Source organism: Camelus bactrianus, chromosome 2 (genome assembly GCF_048773025.1).
Source record: "Camelus bactrianus isolate YW-2024 breed Bactrian camel chromosome 2, ASM4877302v1, whole genome shotgun sequence".
NCBI classification, from domain to species: Eukaryota; Metazoa; Chordata; class Mammalia; order Artiodactyla; family Camelidae; genus Camelus; species Camelus bactrianus.
This window is the reverse complement of record NC_133540.1, coordinates 59,055,578-59,068,701: the sequence shown is the minus strand read 5'-3', so window position 1 is coordinate 59,068,701 and position 13,124 is coordinate 59,055,578. Positions and strand designations below refer to the sequence as shown.

The 13,124-nt window shown below is 41.1% G+C and overlaps 1 protein-coding gene across 1 annotated transcript in view; it reads left to right on the top strand.

Annotated features, from left to right (window-relative positions):
* The first annotated feature begins 9,190 nt into the window (after nucleotides 1-9,190).
* Nucleotides 9,191-13,124, top strand: part of MCUB (mitochondrial calcium uniporter dominant negative subunit beta) — an 80,334-nt gene continuing 76,400 nt past the window's right edge. Inside the window, exon 1 of the mRNA XM_074342434.1 lies at nucleotides 9,191-9,504. Coding sequence (XP_074198535.1) covers nucleotides 9,409-9,504 — 96 coding nt within the window. The 5' untranslated portion in view covers nucleotides 9,191-9,408. The remainder of the gene's footprint in view (nucleotides 9,505-13,124) is intronic.

Sequence of the window (13,124 nt, the reverse complement as noted above, 5' to 3'; positions counted from 1 at the left end):
GTAGATATTCTATGGATTACTCATCTTTTATCACTGAATTAAGAGGTAGAACCTGTATCAACCGGAACATTGGGTGTCCTCCTCCTCCCTGCCTTATTATAATACCTGTGAGAAACTTGACATAAAACAGGTGGGCAGGGAGTGTACGTGTACATGGCTTGAGGGGAAAGTTAGCGGTCATTAGGGGACACAGCAGCTGTTAACGCATTGCCTTATGATAGGTCATAAGCTGATGCAAAAAATGAAAGCCCCTTCTTTAGTTCCTTTAGTAAACAATGCACAGTTTTACAGATTTTCATTTCGGTTTTGGGGCCAAAAAACTTTGCTTACTACTAGAAACCCATTGAATGAGTTGTTAAAAGATTTCTAAAATTGGTAGTCACAAATACAAAGCCTGTGTTTTATTAGAGATTACTTGATACTCCAGTTCTATTCTCCTAAGTACCCTGTTCCTGCGCAAGTTTGTAATTCTGCAAAAACTCCCCAACGTGCATATGTACAGATGTTGGGTTGCAGCCTCCTCAAGAGCATCCTGGGTGTAATCTGAAATGTGCCCCGACATAGGCAGAGGGCAGGCAGAGGCCGAAGAAAGAGGCAGCCACCCCAGATTGGCAGGTGGCAGGTTTAATAAGCAAGGGGACTCACTTACCAGGTTTGTCTCGGGTGGTGGCCGCAAGACCAGTAGATCTCCGCAACACCTGCCGGGATCTTAAAAGTTTAGAGGCCTTAACTGGGTTCAGTCACATAACCAGTCCAGGTGGCCTCAACAACACATTTCTGTTTCGAGGCTGGATCCGTGGAGCAGCTTCTGGGAGCAGGGGAGCCACGCAGAATATACAATCCAAGCACAGAGGAGCAGGTGGTGGGGGCTCCAAAGGCCCGTGTCCAGCCCTTGGGTCAACTGGCGGTCACATGGGTTTGATGGCCTCCTCCAACACAGACACTCTGCCTCAGGTAGTCTGTCAGGTAACTGACGGAGATGACCGCGTCAGTGACCAGCCGTTTTCTTATAAGTGCATCATCACTGCTGGGATATATTTGCGGTTTTTGCTATTTTCGCTTTTCAGGTTTGTATTATGTTAGCTCAATAGACAATTTCTTGTTGATAATTTGATTAGTGTGTGGTAATGTATATGCTTATTTTTACACTATAATTTTCTATAATTAGATTTTATATATTTTTTTATTAGAACAAAATGATTATACTCATTGCTAAAACAGAAATATGTACAACCTACACTTCTACCTTGCTTGTAACACTTACTGATGATTTGGCTAGTACATATTGCTAATTTAAGTAAATAGAATTAATGTAAGTGCAAAATAATAATTAGGTTCTTTTAAAGTTAATAGACTGTGGCTTTAAGTTCATGTGTTTGAGCTTATTCTCTTTAGAATTATATAATAAGCAAATTCTATATGTTCCTCTCAATTCTTTATTACATAGAAAGTTGCTTTAAGTCAGGGATTGTATCTTGTCTTTTTAGTACTTACCTTATTTAGTACCTCACATATCTTGAGGCTTCTGTCCCAGGACAGGAACACAGTAATTTAATTTAATTTAATTTAATTTAATTTAATATAATTTAATTGAGAACTTATTAGCCTTTCTTACAATCCTTTCAGAATGACCCTTGGGAAAACTATAAAACATTGTACCAGTTTGGAAAGTCTGTCCCATTTTTTAATGCAATTTTTGTGGATTTTTTATTTTCTGTATTCCAATTTCTTTCATATCTTGCTCCATTGGAACTTATGCCTTATGACTTGCATAGTAACAATAGGAAAGGCCCATTACTATGTGTTTCCTATTGAAACCTGAGTGATTTAACTAGTCTGAAAGATACTGTGCCTCTAGACTGTCTCCTGTTACCAGAAACTGGTAAGTAATTGTTTGCAGAGTCAAGAATAACAGGGAGAAATGGAGAGATGGAGGAAAAAGATGTTTATGCAAGAAAGATCAAAGTTTAGATCTGAGTTATTTAATTGGGACCCTGAGTACTGTGTCCCCAAGCAATAAGAGTCTGAAAGGGTGTTTTTTCCCCCAAATGAAGTAAACCTAAATTGTCTTCATAGAAACTCTGGCAGTCTTTTGGATGATAATTTGGGAAGGAATGGGAACCAAAATGGGATGGAGAACAGGTAGGAACAAGAAGGGTGACTCTGAAACAAAAGACTGACTGTACATCATTATAGGAGCTGCCCTTCCTTCACATGAGGCTTTGCAGCTGTTGCTCCCCAGATCTGGAAACCCTTTTGACCCCTTCCTGTCTTCACTCACTGAACCCCACTTGTCCAGAATTCAGCCCAAAGATCACCTCCTCCTGCTACACTGCCACTTACCCCTCAGTCCACATCTATGGACTCATGAGGTATTTCTCTACGATAACTTAACGAAGGAAGGGAAAAACAGAAACTGATTTTAAAACAAAATTATAGCACCAGCTGGACTCCTGTGTTGAAGGGAAATCTTTGTGGGCAGAATTTCAAGCCGAACATTTGTCTAGACTGTGAGACAGCCAAGAGATGTAGACCTATACAGCTTTATAACCTAGTTAAATGGTCAGGGACTTGGATGGAACAGGATTGGAAGGAAGTTGGTGACAAAGAGGTTTAGCAAACAGGTATTTGGATGGATTTCATGAAGTGGACACAGTGTGAAGATATTTGTATTCCATATGAATACACCACAGGGCATCTGCAGCAAAAAATGTCTACCTTAATCAGGAGGACAAAGTGAGCCATCTGTGGATGTCAGCCTCCTTCCCTAGCCACCCCAGTATTTGCTCAGTGGCCTACGTACAAGGTTGCTATACCTGAGAGGACAGAAGCGATGCTTGGGCTGAATTACCGTGGACATGCCCTCACCAAGGCTGAAATGGCTACATGACTGAATTCCTAACCGGTCCTCAGCTGGGACCTACTATGATTTCTCAATGTGGCATTATTCCTCGGGGAAACAAGGCACCGCTTGATAGCAGGTTAATTACACTGGACCCGTTCATCATGGAGCAGTCTGTCCTCAGTGAAATAAACACACAGTCTGGGTATGAATTTGCCTGCCCTGCCTGTAGCATTTCTGCCACCACCACCATTCTGTGGGCTTACAGAATGCCTTCATTACCATAGGACTTCCACATTTTTTCCAATCAAGTAACTCATTTCTAGTCTTGGTGACTTTGAGAAGAAAAAAAAAAACACTTTTGGTTTTATTGACTCACTATTTTGAGGAGGGGTTGCTTTAGGAAAAGTGTAGAGGAAATTTGATTTAATTTCTGCTTTTCCTTTTATCATTTTCTTCCCACTACAGCCTTTAGGTTTATTTCTTGCTGCTCTTTTTATAGCTTCTTAGATTGTAAGCTTAGTTTACTTGCAGGTTTTCCTATTTTTCTAATAAATGCATTTAAGACTATACATTTTTCCAGTTTTAATATTAAGTGCTTTCATTGCTATGCAGTTTTTTTTTTAAGGGGAGGTTTATTTATTTATTTTAATGAATGTACTGGGGATTGAACCCAGGCCCTTGTGCATGCTAAGCACACACTCTACCACTAAGCCATACCTTTCGCCCTTGCAATTTTGAAATAGTTCTCAATTTCCACTTATTTCCTACTTAGTCCATGAATATTTATAATATATGTGTTATTCAAATTCCATTTCTAGTGATGTTTTATCTTTTTGTTAATTTCTAACTTCATGAACAAAGCTTATGTGTTAACAAGTTAAAAAATATTTTTGAGATCTCCTCTGAGGCCTAATATAGGGTAACTATATTGTGAATCTTCCATATGAGTTCTAAAATAATACATATTCTCATTGGGGTACAAATTCTTTATGACTCTTAATTGTTAAAAAAGAAAGGCCTAGGATCTGGAGGCAGAATAGGGAAAAGGAATATGCCTCTCCAGTTACCACTAGAATTCGATCAGTGCTGCTGGCATCTGCAGAGGATATATGAGAAGTTGCTCAATTCAGATGGCTTTACAAGTAAGACCAGGTGACATAAATATAAATCTTCTTTTTTGTAAATGAATTTTCCTTCCACCTTGACTGAAGCTAGCGCCTTTGCTAGATGTAGGTAAGTGATACCAACAGTAGATAATCCAGTATCATCATTGGTTCACTTATCTGTGAAAAACCGAGTTCTCAAATGATAGTCTGAGGACATAAGTGAATAATGTCTGCAAAGGCAGGTTGTCTGAAAGCCAGTGGAAGAAATTGCTTTATTAGAAGCTAAAGCACAAGTCTGAATGTTCATGCCCTAATCAAGGATGTGACACACAGCTAAAACTAGCATGAGGCAAGCGAGGCACTTGCCTTGGGCACAAAATTTAAAGGGGCACCAAAACACTGAGTCAATGAGATATTTTAATATATTAAAAACTCAAAATTAATGCAAAAAATCCATGATGAACAGAATATCAAAATTTTAAATAAAGAAAGGATTTGACCCCACACATTAACGATTCACCTCACATCACCTCACCCTAATCCCAGCCGTGTCTATGAGTTGGTCAGGTGGTTAAATGATGTCAGAAGAGACAGGCAGTGTAAGGTCAAATCTACCTTGGGGTCTTGGAGTCAAAAAATCTTGCGTTGATAGTTATCTAATTCCAGACTTGAATTCTGACTACGTGACCTTAGATAAGTTACTTAACCTACTAAAGTTCGTTTCTTCATCTGTAATAGGGAGCCAATAACACTAATCTAACGAGGTTTTTGCAATGACTAAACAAGGCAACACAAAGTGCCTATGCTTTGGACCCAAAGAGGCAGATCCAAATTTTGTGGAGCCTGGGATTATATAATTTGGGAGACTTTAAGAAAAATATAATAAAAAGTTAGGAATACAAAATTGGTGTGGTAATGAATATTTAGAGTGAGGAAATAAGTCATAAGTAGCAAATTTTTTAAAAGCATAAAACTCCCCCCAATAAAACATATTTAAAATTAGTTGCCCCTATACATCACTGTCATACTTTTTTCTCCCTGCCAGCTTTTTGGCTACATTCCCTTTAACTATCTTTTCATAGGACAACAATTTTGTAATACTTTTTAAATTTTTTAAGATGGGGGTGGATAATTAGATTTATTTGTTTATTTTTTTAATGGAGGTACTGGGGATTGAACCCAGGACCTCATGCATGCTAAGTATGTACTCTACTACTGAGCTGGACCCTACTCCCCTTGTAATACTTTCTATAGAGAGAATGGAAAAGATCATATTCTGTAGCACTGTAGTTTAGAAAAGTGTCTCTAAGCTTTACAACTCACTATTGGTAATGTCATGTCAATTCTTAAAAGTGTTTTTCGTATATGAGCTGTAACATTTGGAAGACTATTCCACAGACTAGCTTCTGGGCATTCATTTCACGTGTTGCTTCTTTTTACTAGCCACACACCCAGGTAACCTGGGGAGTCAACAAAGCAAGAGAACTCTAGACACTGCAGATGGAAGGGCGTCCTGGGGCTGCTATGTCCACACTGTAGCACAACGAACTTCACCACAATGTGTGAGAATCTTGGTGAGACAGAACACTTACTCTTGGTGAACTAGTTCATTAGTACTACTTACATATTACAGCCTCTTCATATTTGAATCTCTGTTCTCACTTTGCAGAAAAAAAAATTCTTAAACAGCTTTATTTGTATCATTTACGTACAATAAATTTCACTCATTTAAACTGTACAAATGATTTTTAGCAAATTTATAGACTTATGCAACAATCACCACAATCCAATTCAGGACATTTCCATCACCCCAAGAGGATTCCTCACACTCATTTGCATCACTCCCAATTCCACCTCCAGCCCCAGGCAACTACTGATCTACCTTCAGTCTCTATAGATTTGCCTATTTTGCATTTCTCTTTGGTCCCAAGGTCTCTGATCTTTGCCCTCCAGCCCTTGCACAGCACTTCATTCTCTGCATATTGTTACCCTTTCCATCTGTATCCACAGCTTCCGGACTTTTCCTCTATTGCATCTGTTTTAAGTTGCTCTTCCTCTCTATTAGCATAATTTCATTTATTCCTTGTTGACTGAGTCTCTAATTGAAAGCAGGAATTGTGCGAGCACTCTGACACAGCACCTGTCCCGCTGCAGCTATAATCTATCTGGAGAGCCAGACATAAATGTAAATAAACAGTGTGGTAAGTTCTACAAAATAGGCAGGTACTAGGTGCTATGGAAAGGATTGGAGTAACAATAATAGCATTTATTGAGGACTTGGGTGTCAGCAAACTTGATTTAGCTTAAGCTTCAGGGTCTTCCCTTGCACAAGCCTTTCAAAGGCACCTGGTTGGAAGGAGGTTCCCTAGCAATGCAGTCATTCGGTGATAAGTTTTTGCGATATTTCTAAAAGTAAGATATTGTAACTGGAATCACTTAAGATCACTGTCTGGTTCTTCTTCAACCACCCCTCTGTCACATCTCATGTCAGATGGCTGAGTAGCCATGGCCGTTTTCAAGATCCAACAAAAAGTAAGGTGAGTTGGAGATACACTTAGTTTGGGTTTAGGAGGGTAATTTTATGTGGCTCACAGTCATTTCCATGTATTATGAAGTATTGCTAGCCATGCCCATGCAGGAATGCCTTCCAAGAATACTCCTATCACCTACTGGGCCAACTTACCCAGTGTTGTGACAAAAGGGCAGGGCTCCAGAGATTGCACTGCAGTGTGAATGTGCCCTATGGTGCCAAGTGACCAGAGTGTGTGGCTGGTAAAAAGAAATGATGCTTGAAATAAATGGATACAGAACCTAGTCTGTGGAATATTCTTCCAAATACTACAGCTCATGTATGAAAAATACTTGATAGAAGTTTGCCCAAATTTAAGAACAATTGTAAGAACTGACATGACATTACTAATAGTGAGTTGTAAAGCTTAGAGACACTTTTCTAAACTGTCAATGATATGTAAAAACAAATCAACATGCTAGAGAAAAGACAATTATCTTTTCTATCCTCGCTTTAGATAGTATTACAAAATTGTTGTCCTATGAAAAGGCAATTGTAGGGAATGTAGTCCATAAAAAGCAACTGTTGGAAAAAAAGTATTACAGTGACGTATAGAGGCAGGTTCTGTGCTCAGAAATGGACACTTTCTCCTCTTCTCCATTTCTCTCCAAATGAAACTCATCTTTTTTTTTCTTTTTTCCCTCAGCTCTACTGAGGTATAATTGACAAATAAAAAGTGTATATATTTAAATTATACAACATGATGGTTTGATTTATGTATACATTGTGAATGATAACCACAATCAAGTTAATTAACACATCCATCACCTCATAGTTACCTTTCTTTTTTTGAGGTGGTTAGTACAGTTAAGATCTACTCTCTTAGCAAATTTGAAGTATATAATACAGTATTATTAATTACAGTCACCATACTGTACATTAGATCATCAGAAGTTACTCATAATCGAAAGTTTGTACTTTTTGACCAATATCTTCCTACTTCCCCACCTCCCAGCCCTGGAAACCACTGTTCTGCTCTCTGGTTCTATGAGTTTGACTTTTAGATTCCACATATAAGTGAGATCATATAGTTTTTGTCCTCCTCTGTTAGACTTATTTCACTTAGTATAATGTGCTGCGAGTCTGTCCATGTTGTTGCAAGTGGCAAAATTTCATTCTTTGTATGGCTGAGTAGTAAATCATTGTGTATCTATATTGTCACCATTGGCAGGATTTCCTTCTATTTTTATGGCTGAGTAATTTTTATATATTTTATATATATTACATTCATTCCTTGATGGACTCGAGTTATTCCCATATCATGGCCAGTGGAGCAAAGGGAACCCTTGTGCACTGTTGGTGGGAATGTAAATTGGTGCAGCCATTATGGAAAGCAGTACGGAGGTTCTTCAAAAAAATTAAAATAGAACTACCATAGATCCAGTAATTCCACTACTGGATATTTATCCAAAGGAAATGAAACAAGTATCTCAAAAAGATAGCTGCACTTCCGTGTTTATTGCAGCATTACTCACAATAGCCAAGATAAATTTATTTATTGGGAGCACTAGCTAACAGAAGGAAAGAACTCGGGTTAAAGTAAATTACTTCCCACGTGGACTCTGCGTTTAATGTGTCACTAACTGTGCAGGGCAATGGTGTTTAGAAACACGGGTGCTAGTTAACAGATATGAATCAGTCTTTAATGGTGACAGAATGTTTGCTATCATAGAAACTGGCATCTTCTTTCAATAAAGGATCTCATTATTAGGAGAGATTTGCCATTTGTTGCATTGTTGGCCAGCTTGATTCACTCAAGCCTCTTGCAGATTGAGCAAATGAAAATACCGAATGCCCAGCTAAATTTGAACTACATATTAAGAACAAATAACAGTGTATCACAGATATTTCTTTTTTAAAAAAAAAAATAAGTGTGACCCATGCAATATTTGGGATATACTTTTACTAAAAAAAAAAGGTATTTGTTGTTTATCTGAAAGTCAAATTTAACTGAGCAGCCCATATTTTATCTAGCGACTCTGTTGTAAGTAAGCTATGTGAAAGCTTGGATTAGGTTGCTCTTAAACAGTTCATGTTTGTTTTTACGAACAAAAAGTCTCCAAGAAAAAACATTAGATTTTCCAATTGTTGGGAAGACTAAGTTCTTTCGGTTCCCTAGCTCCTTCAGTTAAAAACGTGCTTCAAAGGAGAAACCAATTTGGCTGTGGGAGAGAGTGTCCCAAAGAGCTCTGGGAGGGACGCCACCTAGTGAACCGCAAACCTCTGGCTGAGGTAGGCCTGGGCGACCGTCACCGCGCTCACCAGTGAGCAGAGGATCCAGCCATCGCAGCCCACGGCCCACTCCTCGAGCCAACTGAGAGGTGGAGCCATAGCGAACCTGCTTTCTTTCCTTCCTTTCCTCTCGGCCCGGGAGGGAAACTTCCAGAGAGACCGTGCCTCTCTCCAGATCCCTGACGCTCTTTTCCGCTCGCCCCCACGCGTCCTTGCCCTGTGGTGGGGAATGGGGAAGACTGCCCCTAGGGCACCAGGATTAATAGCGAGTTTTGAAACCAACAGCTCGCAGGTGCGAGTTGCCGGCTCTCGTTCATTTCAGAAGGCGCTTCCACGGGGAGAGGCGGGCCAAGCATCCGCGCTGCCCCCTCGAAACGCGAGATGCAGGGGGCGGGTCCCTCGTGCCCTCTTTCTCTAACCCCTCCCTTTTTAAATTTTGGTCGGAGGAAAGAAAACAGCCTCGCGCCCGGGTGTGAGCTAAGAAGGGAAAGGGACACACCCTCCCTTTAGCCCGTCCCGCCCCGCGCTGCGCGGTTCGGGAGGCGGGAGGCGGGGGCCGGGCGAGGCTGCGCCCGCGGAGGACGCCAGTTGCCAGCCGCCAGGCGCCGACCATGGCTCGCTGACTCGGGCGGGAGCGCCGCGCCGCGCCGCGCAGGATGATGCTCCGGAGGGGCCCCTGGCCGTGGCGCGTGAGGCTGCTGCCGACCCCCAGGACCCTAGGCCGAGCGTATCCGCGGCCGCCGATGCCCCAGGTAAGCCCAAGCTCGGCGTCGGGGGAGTCGGCTGGAAAAGTTTGCGTGGGGCAACTTCGCGGGAGCCAAAGCCGAGCGGCTGGGACGTTCACTGCGTTTTGCTGTCTTGTTCCCAACCACGAGGTGGGCGCCGGGGCCGAGTCGGTGTCACCCCCAGGGATGGAAGGGAGGAAAGACCAAGACTGCGGGGACGTGCGCCGGCGCATCACCTCAGTTAAGTTGGGGTGCGGGGACCACTGGGCGGTGGCCCGGGGAGCAGCACAGTTACCCCGGGAGGCGCCTTCTCCACGTCCAAACCGCGGTCTGGAGTAAGTTTTCAGAGCCGCTTTACTGTCGGCTGGGTCGTTGGTGCCGAAGTGGCCCAGACGGGTTAAGAAAACGGTAGAACCGAGCGGAGTGACTGCCCTGAGCGTGCACTGTCGTAGGCGAGTGAAATTTCCATACTGAAAACTGGGAGCACTTCCCTTTCAGAGAGGGAAGAAAAACTCGCGTTTTGTTCCGAGACCCGAGAGACGGGTGAATCATGAGTGTGTGCTGGTGAGTAACAGTTGGCCTGACACAGTTGTAGTGCAGTTTGTAGAACCGTTGCTTGAGGGAGGGAGGAGAGTGGATGTGAACTTTAAAAGACACAGGAAGACGGGGGGAAAGTACTGATTGTAACTGGGCTTGTGATGGAGCCTGGAAGGAGACCAGGAGCCCTCACTTTGAGCCTAACGAGGAAAGACAGCCTTTTAAATAAAGCCTTCCAGGTGTGTGCGTTGGGGAGGGCGTTGTTTGAGTTTTAGTTCTGAACACCGCCTCCCCACCCTCATAAATCAGTTTCAGATTGTTAACGAGAAAAAGATTTATTTTTTCTTCTCAGTTGTGCAGTTTGAAAGAAAAGCAGAAAGTAAACGATGCCGGTTACCATTATCTTGTCTCTTTCACTTCCTGGTTTTGTTTTGTTTTTTTTTTTTTCCTTCAATTCTCACAGGTCCTCAGAGTTTGGAATGATGGAGGAAACATTTAAAGGCGTTTAAAAAATGCCTTCCCTGAATGTCTGAAAGAGGGAGGGCATTTTGTTCCTTTGAACTAGGAAAGGGGCAAACTTCTTAAAATGTGAAAGGGTAGACCTAATAGAGTAATTGGAGAGAGGCTTTTTCCACTTTGTGAAATTTGCTCTTTAATTATAAACATTGCACTTTACAGTTAAAGATATACCAAACAGTAAAACAGCCCAACACAAGGAACCCCCTTCACTCTGTGCCATTTAAACTTTAATGATTGATTCAGTTTCTTCTTAAATCCATGTAACACTTTGAGTAAGATGTTTATGGCTCCCAAGACTGGCTGCCCTTTCTCAAGTAATTGTCAACTCTAAGCTCCTTTCTCCATGTTCCCCACCTGATGCTATCCAGGGTGGTGCCAATGCATGCCCCAGCAGGAATTGGACACTCCTTAAAAGAGGTAGAAAATGACACGGTGGGGCTTAATAGGGCTTAATCATAGGGGAACAGTGGTCAGTACTTTGTCTTTAGGTAATCATCTTAAGAAGTCTTACTGTTTCTAATTTGCAGATTTTTGTTTTTTAAGTCTTGGCCGTCCATGCTATTAAGTCAGTTTGCGGAACTTTAGAAATAGCTGCCTTCCATCATTTCACTTGTCTGGTTGAAGACCCCCAAAGAATAAAGAGAAGCCTTTGAGTTTGCTTCTTTATATGCTCTCTGAAATTGTACCGTAAAGAAACTGACAGAAACATCCTGGCCACCTAGGAGATTTAGCTAGGGCTACTGAACCATTTTCTGCAAATCACACTAACTCGTTGTAGGGACATTTTTCATTCTAAGGTCTCACTGTTTTTTGATTGCCCTATTTGATATGAGAAGTCTTATGGCTAAAAACAAGCATTATTTCTATATATTTTTGCTTATCAACATTCAGAGCCTCTGAAAGCAGCAGGGGGGAAAAAGAGAAAAGGTGATATATGTGACCTGACAGCTCATAAAATCCTTGCTTGAAAGGACTTGTCATTAATAGTATCTCAAATAAGCATTCCCGATTATATTTGGCTTTTTCTGAAAGTCTGAGTGTACTTTATAGGAACATTTAGTAATTTTGAATAATAGCCATTTATGCTTCACATGGTAGGTGAGTAATTGCCATTGTTTTGTGGGTAAAAAAAAGTTTGTCAACACGAATGTGTTTAGGATAGCAGAATTGCTTTTGAAAGAACACATTTCGTCTGAAGCATGAGAGAGCGGGAGCATGTTGTATTACCTTTGGTCAAGGTATTGCTTGCTGTCCATGGTCACGTTCCAGGGTCAGCATCTCTGCTTGTCAGCAGCACTCCGGCTGAGTGGTTGTCACGGCAATCCACGGCTCCTGCTGGCCGTTCTGTTGTGGAGGGCGCAGCCTTGAGTGATTATGGTACCTGGTGAATTATCACTAAACACAAAGCTTTTGCCTAATCTTGCCTTTCTTAATTTGGGTCTTGGTTGGAGAGACTCCCTGATATGATTTCAGGCTTCCAGTACAGCATTTGAGTCCCTACATAAGCTATGTTTAAAATTTTTTAAAAATCAGGTGTACTTTGCAGAGAAATTTAAGTATTGAGTTTGCTTTTTTGAAAACTAGAAACAAAGCGTATCCATGTTTTAATTCCACCATCAAATGTTAATTTAGAATTTGTCTTCTATCTTTTGAATTAAATAAACATGTTATTCTTGCTTGACACTTTCCTACCATTCTACATCTTGTGTTTCTACTTGGCGCATTGCGTTCTGTAATACCAATTTCAGAGCTCTCTCCCAAGGGCAGTGATTGCTTTTACATTGGTGATTGTACTTACAGTGTAGAAAAGACACAGATGCTTTGCTCTCACTAATTGTAGACCACTTTGTCTATTAAATGTTAAACATTACCACTTTCCCAGCACTTAGATATTAGTGCTGGAGTTTTTGTTTGGGTTTTTTTTTATTTTTAAACTTTACTGTTTATTGCAATTTAACAATATTCTGTTTTACAGCTAACTCTAAGCTAGGAAATCATTTTGTAGCTTGGCAGATAAATATTTGCTGAATGAGGTCCCTGTGAAACTAAGGGAGACAATCAGAGGCTAAGTATTGGTCTATCTAATAGCTATATAAACCAAATGTGTTTACTTCGTACAGTGGAAATAAGCAGCTAATTGAGTTGATGATGGGCAGTTAAAACATCTGAGGGCCGAGCTGGCCCCGCCCCACTGAGCTCCTGAGCTTAGCCAAGCCGTTCAGTCTGTTTGAGCCTATTTTACTCCCTTTTCAAAACAAGATTTGTCTAATTGGTCTCCAAAGCCCTTTCCATCCTAAAATTGCCATTTATTTTATTGAGGGTTGTAAGTATACTATTGAATAAAATATTGTCAGTGTCAGAATGTTTATCTCAATGGTGGAGAATCCTCTTTTGTGTGATCTTAGGCAGTCAGTAGAGCGGCAGTTTTAACTAGTGATTGTAGTAACTGTTTTCCGCCTTGAAAAGAAATTGGAATTTGATGGGGTGAGCATGTCATAATGGTATTCTGTTATGAATTGTCTTGCTCTAATACTTCATTCTGTCATTGCCTGTGATTTCATCTGTGAAATAGTGCTTATTTAAGAGTATCT